The following is a 20,125-nucleotide window of genomic DNA, read 5'->3' on the forward strand; positions in this document are numbered from 1 at the left end:
TGTTGTTTGCATCCAAAAGCCGGCTGATCTGTGTCTGAACCACCTCTTGTAATTCTTGCTATGTAAACATCCTCGGAGAAGGAGGTTTCTTCATGGCCGGTTTGATGGGTGGTTCTGTGGCCATCTGCCACATTGGGTGTGTACTTCGGCGAGGGATTGCTGAGTCAAAAATTATGCAAATTTTGGATCCTTTGCAATTTTGATCATCTGCTTTGTTGCCTCGTCAACCAGTTGTTGATGTTTAATCTCTTCAATCTCAAACTAAGTAGGCCAAGGTGGGCCGTACTCTTCCTCCGATTGCTCATAAGAATCTTCTCTGTGATCTTCTCCCGCATTCACAGATGCAGAAGAAGTCGATTGATTTCTGTTGGAATCCATAAGTGTTGCAAGAAAAGGATCGGATTTCCTGGTAGAAGAGAAATCGGCCGCGCTCTGATACCACTGTAACAAACTTGGACACCCCAAGTACATAGTAGAGATTCACTTCAAAATAGTTCACAATTCACAATTAGGTCGACACGGCCCGGTGTAGTTCCGTGCCAAGAGGTATTGGCCCCAAAGACTGGCACCCCTTTCAGTATTTCTTTTTGTATTAATCTGTGTTCAAAGTACAAAGAGAGCAGGTAGGTGCTCACTCTCAGACTCTGCGCTAGATGCTCTGAGAAGTGAGGCCTAGCCCACTTATTTAAAGGTACAAGGGATGCCCAAAAACAGAGCCCCAAAATCACTAATAATAAAAGCTTTTCAATTTCTCAAAAGCAACTGTTCCAAAAGCTGCTATAATCAGCCAGCGTAATTTTAGGAAAATCCGTAGGCTGCCATGTGTCATGTCAGCGCTGTCAGCATAAAACACGCCGTAATTTTTGGGATTCCATACGGATGACCACGTTAGCCTGTCAGCTCATTTTGCGGGGGTCCGTACTGCTGCCACGTGGCATTTCTGCCGCACTGTGTATGTTTGAAAGCCTGCCACATCCCCAGTTTGTGACATACTTGCAAGGTGCCCTAACAAAGCACCTAAAGAGCAGTTAGAGGACAAGCCAGAGAGTTCCAAAATAGCAGAGGAGCGAGCAAAGAAAGGAAAGACAAAAGCAGGAGTGGTAGCAGATTTTGTGGTACCGACTACCCCCTACTCATATCCTAGACAAGCTCAGCTCCTTGCAACGTCTCACCGATGTGTGTGTCAGCGAAGGAGGAAGGACTGGAGCACAAACAGAAGCCTAGATCAAGAAGCTCTCAGCTTCTTCGACGGAGGAGCCAAGGCCAACTTCATCTTGATTGAATTGGGAGGTCTACTTGGAAGCACACCAGAGGAAATGGGACCACCGGCTGAGGGAGTTCTAGCGTCACCAGGTTGGGATGTTGCCACTAAACTTGTCATAGGCAAATTTCGATTGCATTGTTAGGGGTATTTTGGGCTTGAGGACTTTTACATCATGCCTTTTGTGGGGTGTGACGTCCTTTTGGGAATTCCGTGGTTCCACAAGAACAGTGCTGTGGTCGACTACAGGGCAAGGAAAGCAACTTTGAAGGATGAGAAGGGTAGAGATATAATTCTTGATGTAAAATTGAAGGGCGAGTCCATCCCACTTGTATCAGCTTCGGCCATTTCCAATTTAATGAAATCCAGTCTGTATGTTTACTTGATCTATTTCCATGAGTTAGCTGACGAGAAAACCTCAAATTTGTCCGACCTTGAGAAGGAACGACAAGACTTTTGGCACGCTTGGATTGTTTTTGTGAAGGCTTGCCAGGAGAGTTACCTCCTCAGCATCCTGAAGATCAGAGCATTGATTTGATTCTCGGCAGGACGCCACCGAACCGGCCACCTTACCGAGTTAGCAGAGCCCAAAACGTTTTCGGGGGTTATAAGGGTGTCGTTGATCCGGATTTGCGTTTGAGTTGTTTTAACTGTCATTTTCTTTTAGTGTACCACTACATGTTTTGTATGATGTTGACTTGTATTTTTCTCATTATGAACGTTGAAATAATTCTCTTTCAGATGGATCGTCACAAGTATGCCAAGGTGGCTTATCATGGGTTTTCAGAGTTACCTAGGGAAGAACGGTTGGCAACATATGGGAACAGTCCCTTTCAACAAGCTTATGATGAACCCGATTATGCTTTGATAGATACTCTATTCTCTTTGGCAGAGGCCTATCTATTTGCACAACTTGTGGAATTCAGAGATCATTACCCGGAAAAAATCCCTGCGGCTGCTAAGTATGCTTCGATGTTAAGCTCTATGAAGAGCTTAGAATTGAAAACTGTTTAATTCTAAGGTGCTTGCTTTTTTCAGGGCTAAGTCTGATGGAGGATTATCTATCCCTTTTAAGTAAGTATTCTGTATCGCAAAAACTCTCTTTAACAGTAGCGAGGTTGAGTTGCAGTCGTCATTGTTACGGGGAAACCTTTGATCTTTAAGCACAAGGCCACCAGTACAGAATATGTCAGGCAGGGAAGAAGTTTAAGCTTGCCCAACAGCTGGCTCATGCTCTGAGAGGGGGTCCCCAGTGTTGAACTGATGGTTTGTAAGGCCTCCACTGCCTCTGATGTTTTGATGGTGCCCTTCAACTCAGTCTTGAGCTTCTTTTCTGATCTCTCTAGTTGACTGCTCTTAGTGCATTCTGGCACCTCAATCTTGAAGGATTTTTTTTTTTTTTCCGTGCTCACAAGCTCCAGTTGGACAAATAAATGATTAGAGGACCAATTACACACCAGCCAAAATGGTTAAAGAGTGTCAAATCTTGAGCCAATTATAGTTTTGAAGAAGGTCGATTTTCTTAGTTAGCCCTTACATGCCTTTTCATGGATTGTAAGGGGCCATCACTACTGGTTTTCGCAGCTTGGTTTTGATTTTATAATTTCTTCTTTTCGTTTTTTGGTTGCAGATCTGGCCACATCTTGCCTTAATGTGTATCTTTGCTGTTACAGTTTCTCACAAATGTATAAGGATATACGTGCAGCAGTCGATTTGTGCCATCGTGACGGTACACTTAAACAGGCTGTAGCTGAAGATCCTAGCAAGTAAGGCCATTGATTCTTGTTTTGTGGGATGCTTAGGTGTTTTTCTGTCATACTATACGAATGCAATACAATTCAACTTAGTAAGCCGCATATGCTTATTGTTCAGAAGATAAGAACTTCAATTACTGAAATAAGAACAAGCAAAGTCTCTTTTATCAATCCACCATGATGATGCAGGTACATACATTTTGATGCACAGCTAGTTCCCTTATTCAAGATGCTCAGGGAATCTGGACGATTGACATTCATAGTGACAAACAGGCAAGGGTTGATGCTTTCAGTGCTTGACGTTTTTTACTTGGGTGGTCCCTGTTATTGTCATCAAAGGAGTGCAGTCCGTACAAGTATCTCAAGTGAACTATTGTCGTCCTTCGAATGTTGTTTAAATTGCCATGATAGTTCAGTAAGCCCTCCAGCCTGGAGATTGCAGGAGGTGGGTCCAAATTCTTTTGTCAAGGTTCTGCTTTAGAGTTCTTGTAAAAAAGATCCCATGGATTTGGAATACATGTTGGACTGCAAAAATTTAAAGCTAGTCTGTGAGACACAGTATGATATTAGGGATAGATGAGGTCCCAGTGAGGAAGAAGTGGCTGTTGGACTGATTAGAAGAATGAAACAGTGGCTTCATAGGTAACATCTTGGAGCCATTGCCATCTTGACCAACTCGTGAAACTTTGAAGTATCCTTTTTTTTTTTGGCAAGAACAAGATCCTTCCATCATTTTTGTGCTAATTTTTTTGATTTAATGCTTCTTTTAGTGCTAGGCTTCATTATGGTTGAGTTTGCCCTTGATCTCTGGAGTCATGAGAGAAACTCAGTACGCTGAACTTTGTGTTGATGTATGCTCATGTGTGTGCGTGTGTGGTGTGTGTTGTGTTGGGGAGCATATGTTAGTACCTAGTTCTACACCCACTATTGGGCACTGACGACGTTAGTGGGGATGCCGTGGTATTTAGTCAATACTATGCATGATGGAGCTGATGGTTATATTGTCTTGTGGGTGACTACCATGGGTCTATACCTTGCACTTTCCTTCAAGGGTGAATCTGGGCTTATCCTGGATTCATCTAGGTAAATTTTTTAGTCGTATAGCGGGCATGCAAACTTCACATTGTGAAGTTTTTGTCCGAGTTACGACCAATCGATATTGTGCTAACTCTTTCTATCTTTTGTGGTGCGTATGCCCTATCAACTACCTCATTTTTGTGCTAATTTTTTCGATTTAATGCTTCTTTTAGTGCTAGGCTTCATTATGGCTGAGTCTGCCCTTGATCTCCGGAGTCATGACAAAAACTCAGTACGCTGAACTTTGTGTTGATGTATGCTCATGTGTGTGTGTGTGTTGTGTTGGGGAGCATATGTTAGTACCTAGTTCTACACCCACTATTGGGCACTGACGACGTCAGTGGGGATGTCGTGGTATTTAGTCAATACTATGCATGATGGAGCTGATGGTTATATTGTCTTGTGGGTGACTACCATGGGTCTATACCTTGCACTTTCCTTCAAGGGTGAATCTGGGCTTATCCTGGATTCATCTAGGTATATTTTTTAGTCGTATAGCGGACATGCAGACTTCACATTGTGAAGTTTTCATCCGAGTTACGACTTGTTGATATTGTGCTAATTCTTTCTTTTTTTTGTGTGGTGCGTATGCCCTATCAACTACCTCATTTTTGTGCTAATTTTTTCGATTTAATGTTTCTTTTAGTGCTAGGCTTCATTATGGCTGAGTCTGCCCTTGATCTCTGGAGTCATGATAGAAACTCAGTACACTGAACTTTGTGTTGATGTATGCTCATGTGTGTGCGCGTGTGGTGTGTGTTGTGTTGGGGAGCATATGTTAGTACCTAGTTCTACACCCACTATTGGGCATTGACGATGATGTCATGGTATTTAGTCAATACTATGCATGATGGAGCTGATGGTTATATTGTCTTGTGGGTGACTACCATGAGTCTATACCTTGCACTTTCCTCCAAGGGTGAATCTGGGCTTATCCTGGATTCATCTAGGTATATCCTTCCATTAGTTAAGGAAAATTGCCATATGGGCTACAATTTGCCCCTGCTAGAGAGGGCTACATCAACATGTGGGGAGACTCTCTCAAAGAAAAGACAAGATATGTACAATGATGGCTAAATCAGGAGATGGGAGGGGGAAACAACCACATTGGTGGACCGTATTGCCACCTAGGCGTGCCATGAACCATGGTGAAGAAGGGCCCTAGGCGCCAAAGTCGCAGGAAAGCCTCGTGGCGCTCCCGCATGCGGTCGGAGGTTCCCTAGAGTCTCTCAAACCAGCCCTTAAGTGTGTGGATCAGCTCCAGCCAAATGTCATGGACATGTAATGTAGCTCTGTCTCTGGCTCTATCTGGTACACCTGACAAATCGTGGACTCAGCGGGTACTCCTCTAAATTTGCCTGTCTCGATCTCTAGCTGATGTGAGGATGTGCGTATCTAACCAATAGCACATCGTATCCCGCGTGGGATAGTTGAGTGTCCATGTATCCTGGTCTGATCACAAAACCATCCTTCGTGAGTTGGAGAAGATGCTCTCTATAGAAAGTCATCTTCGTACCTAGCTCATATGTAGGTTGCATCCATGTCCTCTTCGTATCCAGCTGAATCAAGTCCTCTCTAATGAGCCTGGTAATCTCTGCCCTAGTGAGGGAGATGGAGGGTGCATCCAAAGAGTACTGAAATGGGGGTAGCCGATCCATACTAAAGCCATGTAACTGAAATCAAGATGCCATCTTTGCATACCAACATGATCTATCTCCCTGCAATGCCAGCTGTTGCGAAGACTCTAGTGCTAATCGAGCATATCTGTGTGTAGGGAGAGGCCAAGTGCTATGCATAAATGAAAATAATTGAGTGAGTGCCTCCACTACCAATGGAGGAGCAGCAAGCTCCGTTCTAATAATGTCATGTGGTACTGAGGCCTTGGCCCTAATCATTCGAGAAATCATAGACACCAAGGGCTTCTCCATACATCTCCATCCATATGTACTACGACCTTTGCTATGATGATCAACTGAGGGGCCCCATATCTCCACTCCATACAGCATGCCCAAAGTGACCAAAATGTCAAAGAGCCAAAGCTTTGTCCGAGGTTCCTGGAACTGAACCTGTGAACATATCCTCTCAAGTCTCCCCAATGCTGCATAGGCTCTGGTCAATCGTGTATCTGCTACATGCCTCATGGAAAATACTTGGCCACTGAAAACTGCCCAAGATAAGTGTATGTATCTGCATACTCCATAGTCTCTCGACCATATGTAAAAGTGGGGGCGGACCTCCTTACCCACTGCGTCGTGGTGTTAAACACCATTACCTTGGTCTTACCAAGGTTCACAGACAATCCACTGTCCCGTGCAAATACATGCAATGCATCCAAATGACGTTGCATCCCCTCTGGAGGATCCGAGATCAGCACAATATCATCAGCATATAATAGCAACGAAATCCATGTCCCTGCAAGCTGAGCACCTCTATCACCCTCTGCTTGTACATAACCTGAAAACTCACCTACATATACCCCAAAGAGAGCCGGAGATAGGGGACAACCTTGCTTCACCCCAATGGTGAACCATGTCGGACATGCCTTGAGTAGTGTGTACCTGTCCTAGCACTGTCCTGTATAAAGCTAAGATCCCCCAGATCAGCTCTGTGGGCACCCCCATGTCTTGCAATCTGCGTATGAGTCTGGCTCCTGCCATGGTGTCTACCCTCCTCAATAATGGCTCAGAGTGTCAAAATCTGGTCAAGAGTGGAGAAGCCTCTCTTGAACCTTGCCTGTCCTGCTGCCCGTATGCCCTCTCTCTCTGCCCATCACTCAACTCATGCTCAAGAATTGATGCATATAGCCTAAGCCAGAGTGTGACCAACCATGATGGTTCGGTAATTCCCGGGAAGCATAGGATCTCCCGACTTGAAGATAGACACATTAGTGGACATACTCCAAGTCTCAGGGAAACCCTCGTGCATGGCTCTATTAAACTGTAAGGTGCAGCGGAATGAATGTTTGAACTTTGCTCAAGATGAGTGCTCCGAATTGTGCTCAAGGTTCCTTTTTGTTCTTATGGAAGGGAGAGCCTTCCGTTCTTAATGAGAGAGTGCAATGACCACAAACAAGTGAATGGACACTGTGCAAGAAAGTGTATGAGACTGAGAGATAGAGAGAGAAGAGAATACGACACCAGAGACGTTGTAAAACCCTCCTCCGAAGGCCCCACTCTCGTTGGCGAGAGTGGTCTGCTATTGATTGCACAAACCGGTACAAAGTACATGCATGTGACTGATGCAAGTCTAGGCTAGGTCGATGTCGACGATGGGGATGACGAGACCGATCTAAGGGCTGAAAATGAGTGCTCTTGTCCTGCGGTTCAAAAACGCCAGAGGCTGAAATCTGTGGCTGCTGAAAAACGCTGTTTTGTTGCCCATAAAAACACTGATTTGCAGCCGGGAAAAGACTCCAAAAAAACGCTGGTTTGGCTGATCTGGTATGGCTGAATTCTTGATGATTTGGTCGCTGATTTGCTACTGCTGTATACTGCTGAAATCACTAGGAAAAAGCGGTAGCTGCTTGCTGAAAACGCTAGGTCCCGTAGTCTTTTGGCAATGGAATCCTGTTGATGGAAACGCTAGCAAAGGGGTGCTGATGGTGATGACACCTTGGCTGGGGAGGCTATGGCGATGGTGACTTGCTGATGAAAACGCCAGAGGATGGGAGATCTTGGCGATGCTAACTTGATGGAAAATGCTAGGATGCTGGGGTTCTTGCTTGGAGCGAAAACGCCACCAAGGGGGATCTTGCTGAGAAGTTGCTTGTTGAGCAAGGTGCTCCTGCTGCCTCTTCTGCCAATTAGTGCTAGCCTAGGTTTGCTTATATACAAACTTACTCAATTTGCCCTACCTACTTTCCAACAAAAGTCACTTAAATTAATAAGCGAAAAATATCAAAAATAGGGAAAATAGGTCAAATACATTGGAAAATTCCCCTGAAGGATTCTGATGGGAATGCTTATGATCATGCTGTGTGCAACCAGAGGATATGTATCTACACTAAGTGCTTGGGCTTGCACGGTCTGCGAACTGACTCACAAAAGTGCCAGAACACTCCATGGCTGAAAATTCTTGAAACCATTTTCATATTGCTTTTGGTCAGCTGTTAGCTTTGAATCCAAAGTTAAGGAGGCAGTGGTCCACAAGTGTTAGCACGAGGCTGCCAAGAGCTAAGGAGAATGTGCAAGCAGTACGAAAGATGGCTTTGAGGGTAGGTAACCCCACTGATGTTCTTCCGCTTATGGATGCGATTATAGAAAAGAGGATGCAGGTCCAAGCCTACATAGACGGTGGAGCGTAGGTTTGTGTTATTACGGAAGCAGCCATGAAAGAGACGGGAGTCAAGGCAGTAGTCAAGTCGAATGTACGCATGAGGATGGCCAACCATACTAAAGCCAGGTGTCTGGGTGTGGCTTAGGATGTGAAGGTCAAGGTGATGGGCATAGAGTGCCTGATAGAATTTTTTGTGATGAAGGCAGGAGATAATGCTTATCCTATCATTTTGGGTAGGCCATGGCTTTTGGCGATAGGTGCTAAGCAAGATTGGGAGAGCAAAGTGTTCACCTTGCCTGACAAAGAGAGGGGAAGGCAAATTGTGCTTGATTTGAAGACCAAGGAGAGCCGTTCTTGTCCTATGGTAGTTAAAGATGAAGGCGACACGACGAGCTACGAATATGAGATAGAGATGGGCTACGATGAAGGCTATACTAGCACAAAGGAAGAGGAGAGCGAGGACGACATGCTGAAGATAGATGCAGACTTATTCGGAGTCACCATAGACGACTCCCCACCTAAAGAAGAAGGTATGCAGCCTCAAGCTCATGGTTTAAGCATAGAGGAAGTTTCGAGCATGATAAGTGAAGATTTGACCAAGGCTGAAAAGGAGGGTTATGTTCAACTGTGTGAGTTCTATCCCAATCTATTTGCGACGGAGTACAAGCATTTGCGTGGTGCAAAGGGGGTCGAGCACAAGATTGTTCTTAAGGAGGGGCATAAGCCTAAAGCACAGAAGCTGAGAAGATTAGGGGAAATCCAAAAGGAGGCCCTTTGGCAGGAGATTAATAAGCTACTGGATGCAGGCATCATATTCCCTCTGAAAGAGTCAGAGTGGGTCTCACCAGTGGTTATAACCCCTAAGAAGAATGGGAAATGGAGAGTGTGTGTCGACTACAAGCCACTGAATGCCGCGACCAAGAGGAATCACTATCCATTGCCATTTCAAGACGAAATCCTAAACCAGGGGGCTGGGCACGACAGATACTCGATTATGGATGGCTTTTCGGGGTACTTTTAGATAGGGATTGCACTTGAAGACCAACTGAAGACCACATTCATATCTCCATGGGGTTGTTTTGCTTACCGTCCGCAGGATGCCGTTCGGATTGGTGAATGCATATGTCACCTTCCAAGATTGGATGAACAGGGTATTTGGTCCATACCTCGGCGGATTTATCAGGGTCTTCATGGATGATATAGGCTGCTACAGTTCAAGATTGGAGCACTTATCGAAGCTGCAGTTATGATTTCAAAGACTTGATGAAGAAGGAGGCCAGTTGAACCCCAAGAAGTGCAAGCTAGCACAGCCTCGAGCGCAGCTGTTGGGTCATGTGGTGTCGCAAAACGGTATAGAGGCTGATTCCGAGAAGGTGAAGGCGTTGGTGTTGATGGAGTCGCCATCAGATGCTCAAGGTTTGGCTTCGTTTGTTCATAAACTGAAGTATCTATCACATTTCTTTTGGATGTTGTTGCAATATGTGCATCCTCTTCAAAAGAGGGCTCAACAGGTGCATGGTTATGAGTGGGATGGAGAAGCTCAGGAGGCTTTTGATAGGGTCAAGGGGATTTTGTGTCAGTTGCCAGCGGTGTGTCCTCCCAATTGAGAGGACGACTTTTATGTGTCTATGACGGTGGGCATGGTTGCTATTGGAGCGGTTCTACTGCAAAAGGTTGGGAGAAGCCAATATATTTTGAGAGTAGGGTAGGAGAGGCTGCCTACACTGAGGCAGAGCAATGGGTGATGGCTCTGGTCTTGGCTTGTAGGAAGTTTAAGGTGCATTTGATTATGCGCAAGTTTTTTGTGTTAACAACTAATAATCTATTGCCGGAGGTAGTGCTACACTTGAAGCCAGGAAGGAGGATTATGAAATGGGTGTTGGAGCTGCAAGAGTTCGAGTTCGAGTTCATGGTAGATCACATGAGTCGGTCTCACTTGGCAGACATTCTTGTCAGCAAGGCCGTCGATTTGCTGGCCTATCCAAGGGTGGTGCGAGATGAAGCTAAGGAGGAGCCGGATTTGGAGGATGCTTTTACAATGTGGTTCGACGCGAGCGTATCGAAGGGTAGTACAGATGGCAGGAGTAGGTGTGGTGATACACGACCCACACGACAAAGTTATATTTTCGAAGGCGTATGATCTAGAGGATGTCCACACCAATAACGAGGCGGAGTATCTCACTCTGCATTAGGGTTTAAAGCAGTGTATGGAGTTCGGCATTTCGAGGTTGGTGGTGAAGAGAGATGCGTTGTTAGTCATCAAGCAACTGTTAGGCCAATGGCAAGTAAAGCGCGATTCGTTGAAGCATTGGTTCTTTTCCATCAAGAAGATGCTTCTTTTGAAGAAGTCCAATTCAAGCATGTGAGAAGAGAGCAAAACCAAGAAGCGGATCAGTTAGCAAGTAGCAAAGTGTAGGTGCATGTTGCAGGTCTATATGTGGCCCCAGCCACTTATGTAGGTAGGGAGACTCTAAAGGAGATTGAAGGGTTTTTGAGCACAGGGCAATGTTCAGAGGGTTTGTCCAAGTTGCAAAGGAGAAGAGTGGTGCAAAAGGCCTGCAAATTCACATTGGTAGGTGAGGATCTCATGAACTATGGGCGTGACCGAGTGCTTAGAAGGGTGCTGCACAAAGAAGAGATAGGAATGGTGCTGGAACAATGCCACGAAGAAAGTGGACATCAGGGCAAAGACCAGGTTCTGTTTCGAGTGCTTAGAGCAGGCTTTTGGTGGCCTTCCATAGTGAAGGACATACATTACTCGTGCAAGACTTGCCACTAGTGTCAAACTATAGGTGAAAGACGACTGGTAGCGGAGTCACAGGGCACCATCATCACACAAAGTGCTTTCGAGAAATGGGGTCTGGATGCCATAGGTCCTCTCCCAAAGTCTACAAGCAGTAAAAAGTATGCGGTGGTAGCCATTGACTACCTTACAAGGTGGGTTGAGGCCAAAGCTGTGAAGGAAGTTAATGCTAATGTGGTGGCTCAGTTTGTGTTTGATAACATCTGTTGCCGTTTGGTGTTCCATGGGTGTTAGTTTCTGATAGGGGTCAGGGGTTTAGAAGTAAGCTCATGAGTGCATTAGTGGAAAGGCTAAAGATTCAGCATCGGTTTTCCTCACCCTAACACCCCCAATGCAATGGTCTATTTGAGAGTGCTAATGGGCAAATCGTCAAGATGTTAAACAAAGTACGTATACAAACAGGAAGTTGAGTGAGAGACAAATCTAGAGAAGTGTCTGTGGGCGTATAGAACGTCCTATAAAGTAGCTACAAACTTCACTCCATTCGAGCTAGTCTATGGTAAGGAAGCTGTGTTGCTGGTGCATGCACAGTTAAGTGCTTTGAAGGGTATGTGGCATGTCCATGCCACTCAACAAGGGGTTTTACAGGATCGGATAGCTAGTTTAGAGGCTTTGCAGATGGACAGAGAGGCAGCGGCAGACTACTATGTGAAGCAGAGAGAGAAGCGGGCTATCAAGTTTAATCAGAATCTGCCAGACAAGAAGATAGAAGAAGGAGACCTGGTCATGAAGTACGAAAGCTACTTGGATTTCACCTTCCAGAAAAAGTGCAAAAAGAAGTGGACAGGTCCGTATAAAGTGAAAAGAGCCTTTCCGAATGGGACCTATCAACTGGTAAGAGCAAATGGCAAGCTTCTCAGGAATAGGGTGAATGGTGTGCGGCTCAAACTGTATTTCGAGAGGGATTTAGTGCCTGAGGTGCAGCAAATTGTAATCAAGGGGGGTGGGCAACCCACCTAAAGCATGCAGTGTGCGGGAAAAAGGAGATGAAGCTTTTGTACATAGCTTGTAGATACAATTATGGTTTTGCGAGTGCTTCTAATCATCAGTTTAGTGTGTCAGTTTTAAAGTTCTGTACATATGCTTTTGGTCGAACATAAATGTTCGACGAGGGGGTTGGGCAATGATGGTGCAGCCAAAGTTTGTCCGAGCTAGGAGATGGTCTATGCCAAGCAAAGGCAGCTGGCAAGTACGGTGTAGGAGGCTAGGACAGGTACCAAAGCCCTAGGCAGCCAAAGGATAGCGGAAGTGTAGGCTCCATGCGGTTTTTTAGGCCAAAAGAGTTGCGGGATGGTCTAGATGGGATGGCAGATGAAGGTGTATGAAATGCCAAGTCAAGGATCTAGAATGTAGTGTTCAGTGTGCTCTAGAAGCTGGTCCAGACGGCTCGTCAAACGGAGCCCGGGTGCTCAAGATATTGCAGTTCAAAGGTAGAGTGTGTAGGAGATCCCCGACGAACAAGGCAGCTAGGGACAGGTGGCCCAGGCAAGTGTGAGTGGATGCATGTGTAGAGCTCGAGTTATGGGTCATGCTTGCCTTCTGGGATTGCCAATCGAAGCTCTAGTTACCATGTTATGATCAGTTGAAGATTTTTCGGGGGCTAGGTTTGAGTCTACTTGCCCGCATCTGAAAATATGCCATCTGGCATATTTTTGGCCTCGCCGAGGTTCTTGGTGATACTGTGCACCATGTGGAGTTAACACGAATCAACGGTTCGTCCATCGGATGTTCGGTCGGCTAGATACAACAAGATGAAGTTGGGAGCATTTGGCATGATCAGTGAAGATTTTTCGGGGCTAGGTTTGAGTCTACTTGCCGCATCTGAAAATATGCCATCTGGCATATTTTTGGCCTCGCCGAGGTTCTTGGTGATACTGTGCACCATGTGGAGTTAACACGAATCAACGGTTCGTCCATCGGATGTTCGGTCGGCTAGATACAACAAGATGAAGTTGGGAGCATTTGGCAGTGAAAGGGTTTAAGATGATTTTCTCGTTTTTTGGCGGCCTTGTTGAGCGGACCCGGGAAAGTCAAGAGATAATGAGGATTACGTAGATCCAAGCCAGCAATACGAGCTTTCGGTTGGGTCTTACGGCTCGGATATCAGGCCTGGGAGCAGCAAGTTACACTTACTTGAAAAGTGGTAAAAAAAAAGGGAGATTTTCCAAAGCTTGAAGGGGGATTCAAAGTAGTTCAAAGGGGGAGCCCTGTAGGGATGCCACGTGGCGGGCTCCATGGTACCACATGCGCAGCAAGGCCACACGGGCGTGCGCTTTATAAGCTGGGCCGTGAGCCCCATTAGGTACACAAGGTGGAGTGTGGGAGCTTGAAGCTCCGTGGGCTACGGCGGATGCCGAGCGGCATTGTGTGAGCGTGTGCCTGGCGGCGCAGGGCGTAAATGCGGTGTTTTGGCTTGATGGGTGGCGCACGATAGCGCCCGTTGGCGGCAGCAGGTGGTTGGGCCAGGTGATGACGTGGCAAGCCGTCCGATGAGGGGGCCGTTCCTGCGGCCTTAGGGCCCCAAGTCTTTTGAAAAGGCTCCCCCATTAGCGATGTCGCTAATGGTAGGGTAAGGGGCACGTCCCGCAAAGGTCCAGAAAGGGCCGGGGTGGCCGGGAGATCAGGTGGCAAGGGGAGAGTGCCGCCGTAGGACAATTCCCATAGAGAAAGAGAGAGAGAGGACCCGAGGAGCGCCATATGGGACGAACAAGGGCAAGCTAAGAGCAAGGTCAAAGGTAAGCGAGCCACCCAAAGGCCAGACCAAAGGGGTGAAAGAGGAGAGAAAAATGGAGGGAGGGAAGGCAGATGTGAACCGACAGAGATGGTCAAGAGGTAAAAAAGAGGTGTAGGGCAAGATAGCCCCTCCAAAGGGGTAAAAAATGATGGAAAAGTATAAAAAATAAAAAAGTACCTAGGGGCAATAGCGATGTCGCTATTGCATCCCCCCCCCCCCGAAGTACAAAGAGAGAGAGAGAGAGAGAGAGAGAGAGAGAGAGAGAGAGCAGAAGAAAAAAGCAAAGCGGCTACCCCTTCCAAAAGATTCCAAATCAAGATGCCAAATGGGCCAATGGAAGTGTAAATTCCAAAATTAAAGCCCTCCCTATAAAGATCAAATTTTAGTCAAATTAGGGGCTTTTTTTTGTGCCGTTTGAAGCTTGCAAAGCAGAGTCCTTTGATAGATTAACCCTTTTGTAACTTTTTTTTGAAAATGGCCATAGTGATGACAGTACAAGCCAGTGTACATGCTTTTTGAAGTGCAATCAAGCCACCGTTGCTCCCTCTTGCTGTTGTTTCCCCTTCCCCCCTTCTCTTTCTCCTGCTTTCATGTTTCCCCTCGGTGTCGGCAGTGTGGAAGTGTGTGCCTCCCCGGACCGACGGTATTTTGTGTGTGTGAGATTGAGCGGCTGTGTGTGTGTGTGTGTAAGGGTGGAGACAGGCCGTGGCAGTAGGTGTACTTTGTGTGGTGGGTTAGTGGAGTGTGAGAACAATGGAAATTGAGCAGGCGGTGGTCTCATAGTGTAAGGTGTGTTTTTGAAGGTGTTTTCCTAGAGGACATGGGTGCTGTGGATACCCTGAGCTATAGAGAGGCCCTTGTGTTTGTGCCGGGCGTGTTCCCCCATTCCCCCTCTCCAGCGGCTGTCCAGGAACTATGTAAGAGATGATGCATACTGGCCCGAGGCCTCTGTAGAAGTAATGGCAGGAGGGGGGGAGTGCTCATGAAAGAGTCGCCATGCCTCACCTGAGTCCTGACTCAAGAATAGCTGATATGCTCTAATCAAGCCCAAAAAGCCCTCTTCTTCCGCCGCACTAGGCGTCGAAAGGCAATCTGCGACTGTCTGTGAGTGGTGTCCCCCAAAAGCACCTCCCTCTGAAGTCTGGCTCTCGTTTTGCGGCACTCCTCATTGTACCAGCTGTTTTGGGGCATCCTCCCAGGATGTCATCCCTATGCTCAAGCTGGGTGTGTGGGTATGCCTTTGCTGCTGCATCATGCAAAGTACTGAGTATAGTAGTAAGCTCCTCAAGAGGTCGCCATGGCTCCCAAATGTACAGGTGTCTGTAGATCCCATCTATGTAGACAGAGGCGGTCTCCCGTGTAAAGGTGTAGCGAGTAGGGACTGCTACCCGTGGCATGTGTGCTACACTAAACTGGAAAGAGATGGGTCATTGAAACAAGGGCATGATCTGCTGCCACACTAACAGGTCTGGGTCCAATTGTGAGGTCTTGGATACTAGAGATAAAGCTCGGCTATGCCATGACATAATCCACTGTGCTGGCTCCATGTTTGTGTGGAAAGCATGTAAAACCTCCTGCAGCGGGAAATCTTTGTAGGCCATTCAAAATGGCGAGTCCATGTGTAGTCCTTATGTCTATCAAGTGTCGTCCATACTCAATTTGCTCCACATCTTGTGATAATCTAAATAGGCCCTCCTCTGCAGTATCCATCTCCCTTAGCATCTCCTCTGAAGTATCATAAAATACCGTCTCGTGATGGGAAGTCCTAGCATTGAAGTCGCCTAGGATGATGATGCCACCATCCCTAGAGAACTTCAATATGTCATCATCCAAAATAGAAAAGGGGGACTGTCCGCTAGGTGGGCCATATACTGATGTACTTGGAGGAAAGTAGCAAATAGCAATGTAGAGATATCTGCTTGTCTCTGCCCTCAGTCTCACCCACATGTACCTAGCCTACGCATCCCTGCGAGCTATATGTACCACTGGCTGCAACTCCTTCCTGAATAAAACTTCCACTCTCCTTGAGCCTCGTCCTCTGTGCTCTGATCGAGTCTCTAGTCTGCAAGCTGTCTCCCATCTGTATCCGTTGACATGTGGCATAGACTGCCAAGGGGCCTAATGTGTCTCGGAGTAGAAGATGATGTCCCTCCCATTGAAACTATCCTCAAAAGCACGCACATCAAGGCGCAGGGATTCATTACAGTTTCAAGTAGCAACTTTGAGTGTAGTCCCATAGGTCTCGCACCATCATGCGGAGCTTCGCTCCAATATCACCACTCTTCCGTCCCGATAAAAAGCGATCTTTCCTTTTTCCCTTGCCGCTCGAATATCCGGCATTCCCCATTGCTACCATTTTTCTTTTTACCCACTCTCCAAGCTCTTGTATGAGTCAGCTTATTAACCCCCATCATAGTCATAAGTTCTTTTACCTCTTCATCCACATTATCTTTGTCTTTAAGGCCACAAATTCTTACATGTAAGGCACGCACATGTCTTCTTTGTTCCTCTTCTAGTGTCAAGTTCATAATTGTAGGTGTGGACGTTGTTTCCTTGCCTTTCCCTTTCTTGGCAACCTCGATCCATTTCTCGGCCTCGTCTTCTTTCTGCTGAGTCTTTGCGATGACATTTACCCAAGAAGTTGTCATTTCTTTGTGTTGCTCCCCCCCCTCTCCTTGATTGCCCGCACTTGCTCTTAAATCGTGTTGAGTTCTTCAATTACTGAAGGTTGAAACTCTCCTTCAAGTGTGTTTTGCGATTGCACCTCTGCAAGCTCCTTCTTGAGCAATGCAATATCCGCATCTTGGGCAGTCACATGACTTTCAAGTGTGTTTATCTTGCTTTCCAGAGCTGACACGCGTTCTTCGAGCATTTTTATTGTGCCTAGGAGGTTGCGATTAATTTTTTCAGATGCCCAAAGGCTAGAGACTCCAGAGGAAGCCCAAAGGGCATCCAAAGCATGGATTAGTCAACAGTCCAAAGTCGTTCCCAACAGTCACTAGCTCGAGCAGGTACGAGAGCAAAGAATAGGTACATGAGCACAGAACCTGGTATGAGGTACGGAACGTTCGGTACCTGGTACGAGTGCAACCCTGGTTTTGGAGTAAAGCTGAACACCCATTGCGTGGAATGTTGGGGTTTCTTGGGCAGACAATCACGTCATTAAGAGGTATGTGACATTGTTGGTAAAATACTCTCCATGATTATTGTCAGTTATATCATTTCATTAGCTCACTACACCTTAGCCCCATTATCTCAGTCACTTCTATGTATCGGTCAATCTTACCATGATTTGTAGACCCACAATTAGTGGGATTTAGCTCACCACTCAGCCACCATGATTGAGGAGTTACATACCCTTAAGATGATTTGGGTGCTTTTTACCTACCAAAAGGAGTACTTTCAGCTTGTGGGAGATATTTATATAAGGAGCCATGCTTTGCTTCTTTTTTGATCACTAGTCATTATATACATGACTATGTGGTCATTATCACATAATTATTCACTTTCATTGTCATTTTTATCACATAATTATTAACTTCCATTGTCATTTTTATTATCAAATCTTGTTCTCGTAATTGGTTGTGTGATTATGTATACTAAACCATGAATCATCTAATCTATTTTAATCCACCATAGCCATTCTTCATGGGCATCCCGATTTTCACAGACACCTCACTTGGTTGTCGTACAGAGCGGTGCCCCACTCCCGTGCTTTTCCTTCAGACTCGCTTTATCCATACCTCTTTAGTATAAACTTTCTAACATTTGAAAGCGTCCACATTTTTTAGCAATGCTAGATGTTGGACATGAAAAAAAATTGAAGTCGTGTACTTCAAATATAATACGTGTATTATAGGTGCTATGGTCTCTGTTTGTTGTGTCCTTTGCATTTGTTGCAAAATTGGCACTTCGGTACTACATAACCAGCAAGCCATTGGCAAGGCGGTGAGTTAACAACATACCCATGACGGAACTGAAAACAGCAAACACTGGAACTTAAAGAGCCCTGGAAAAGAGACACGGTGGGACTGAGTTCTCCACCCAGATACACCGGCCCCTAAGTTAGGCACAATACTTCTTTGTTTATTGATGTCACAGATATTATTGTCGGGGAGTTGCTCTGCAATCTTGCAACCATGCATTAATCTGTAAGAGTGACCCCCTAGGCTCACTTTAAAAGGTACATGCCCTAAAAGAAATTGCTGTCAAAAACTGACGCCCCAAAGGCTTGGCGCTCCTGAAAGTCAACGCTTTCAATAATCTGGCCAGGAAAGTAGCGTGTTCGTACTGCCACGTCAGCAGCCTGCAAAACACGGTAGGATTGCGTCGTGGTTCCTGCTGGGAATCTTGCCATGTTTCAGGAATGGTCGGACTTTGACTCTGTTCCTTTGTTTCGGATTCTGCTCGGCCAAAGCTGTCCTCCATCCGGTTTGATACGGTCATGCCACATCATCACTTTGTGACACACAACCATGGAGGTACTGGCTACTGCAGGTCCTGCTTGGGGACTAGCTTAGTTTGGTAACCGGCCAAAGAATGTACGCTAGGAGAGAGAGAGCCTATGCGGGATGGTCTGGTCATGCGCCAGGGCATACATGCAATTACTCCAGTGGACTGGCACATTCCTTTTGAGCTTCACACTTCTAAGTGAATGGGAGCTTTTACACACCTCGAGGTTTTGATTGCTGTCAGAGCATGTACAGATGATGGTCTGTGGTTCCTCTCGATTGAAGGAGGATGGCCCGTTCTCTCGAGTCCAATGCGAGTCTCCCTCGTTATGAAGTGCATTTTTCAACAGATTCGAGTTCTTGCAGTTACTAGTGCATCTTTCATATTCGACGTCTGGTAGCCGCTCCTCGGTATTGGATCTTGAACCCAGCTCTCGGTGAGCAGGTCAAAAGAGGGTTGGAGGCTGTAGGCCTTTGGGGAACGGCGTGTAGAAAGATTTCAGTGGGACCCAATCAGCGGTTCTGAAGGGACCCTTGCACACACTCCCGTTTCCCTGCAAACCACCTCCTGGGGACCCCCTCGGGGTACCTTCCTATGAGTTCATTGCACGTCTTGGCTGTCACGTCTTGATGGATAGATGGGAGGGCCCTCCAACATCGTCAAAGGGTTGACATTTTCAAGCCATCTCGGAGGGTGCTCTCTCAAATTTTTGGACACTTCTCTAGCCAATCATCATCCTTGGACGGATACTACTAGTCTTACCTTCCCATGGCCCATTGCTCATAGGGGGACGACACTCACATGCTTGTCCAGGATGCAGACCTCCAATCTCAATGACATTCTCTATGGGACCATTCTTCATGCGCAATAGATATGGCTCAGGTTTCTTCGTCTAATGGTATCTATTCTTCCAGACGACCCACACGAAGCAGTAGCTTGATCAGCTCTATCTGGCCAGCACTTGGTTAGGAGACTCAAGCTGTGCTGTCCAGTCATCCAGCTTTAGGAGGGGAGCTCATTAGAAGCGTCACCGTTTGGTTTATTTGAAGAGCTCTGTGCTTTTGAGTTTTGGAGGGGCAACACCATTCAGGCCACATTCCTACACACACTCAAAGGACAGTGATTGCATTCAAGGCAGCCCATATACGGCAAAGAGGCGGCTCCAGGCCGTTATTACTCTCTACCATCCAAGACCCTTCTTTACGGTGGAGCATGGCTTTGTTGGCAGTATAAGCCTCTTGTTTGCCTCTTTCCTCCTCCCATTTGTGATGTAGATAAGGTGTATTAGGTACTATCTTGGGAGAGTCTCCCTCTTTGTACACATTCCCTCTCAATGTAGGGCGTAGGCAGTTTTTAACACAGGGACTAGTGCACCCTCCTCTCATTTGTTCACCTTGAGACAGACTATCTAATCCGTGGGTACATCATCTAGAATCTGTGATGGGTTTCAGGTTAGGGTTTTGCATCTAGATCAGAGAACCTGGCCTGATTTTTCCAGGTTGGGAAAAAATGTAGCCTCAATTACAGAGACACAAAATTGATTGCTCAGGCTGATGGCCTAACTCTGTCTAAGAACAAAGTTGCCATGCTGGAAGATCATGTGTCTAGCTTTATGCTGGCAGTAATGGAAGCAGCAAGATTACCTTAGACAGAGCAAGGGAGGGTATGCAGCAGAAAATGGCAGCGACCATAGGGTTTGCGGGGTCATTGATGCCTCATTATGGTGGGCAGAGTAAGGCAGGTGGCCCAGGCGCAAAGGAAACGGACAG

At 46.3% G+C, this 20,125-nt stretch overlaps 1 protein-coding gene across 5 annotated transcripts in view; it reads left to right on the plus strand.

Annotated features, from left to right (window-relative positions):
• LOC147431029 (uncharacterized) overlaps window positions 1-20,125 on the plus strand; it is a 116,074-nt gene that overhangs the window by 21,395 nt on the left and 74,554 nt on the right. For all 5 annotated transcript variants that reach the window (XM_086493539.1, XM_086493541.1, XM_086493540.1 and 2 more), the window contains 4 exons: window positions 2,003-2,223; window positions 2,300-2,335; window positions 2,935-3,027; window positions 3,205-3,288. In XM_086493539.1, coding sequence (XP_086349665.1) covers window positions 2,003-2,223; window positions 2,300-2,335; window positions 2,935-3,027; window positions 3,205-3,288 — 434 coding nt within the window. The remainder of the gene's footprint in view (window positions 1-2,002; window positions 2,224-2,299; window positions 2,336-2,934; window positions 3,028-3,204; window positions 3,289-20,125) is intronic.

This window comes from Adiantum capillus-veneris, chromosome 21, assembly GCF_014529385.1.
Source record: "Adiantum capillus-veneris isolate H3 chromosome 21, ASM1452938v2, whole genome shotgun sequence".
Lineage (NCBI taxonomy): Eukaryota > Viridiplantae > Streptophyta > Polypodiopsida > Polypodiales > Pteridaceae > Adiantum > Adiantum capillus-veneris.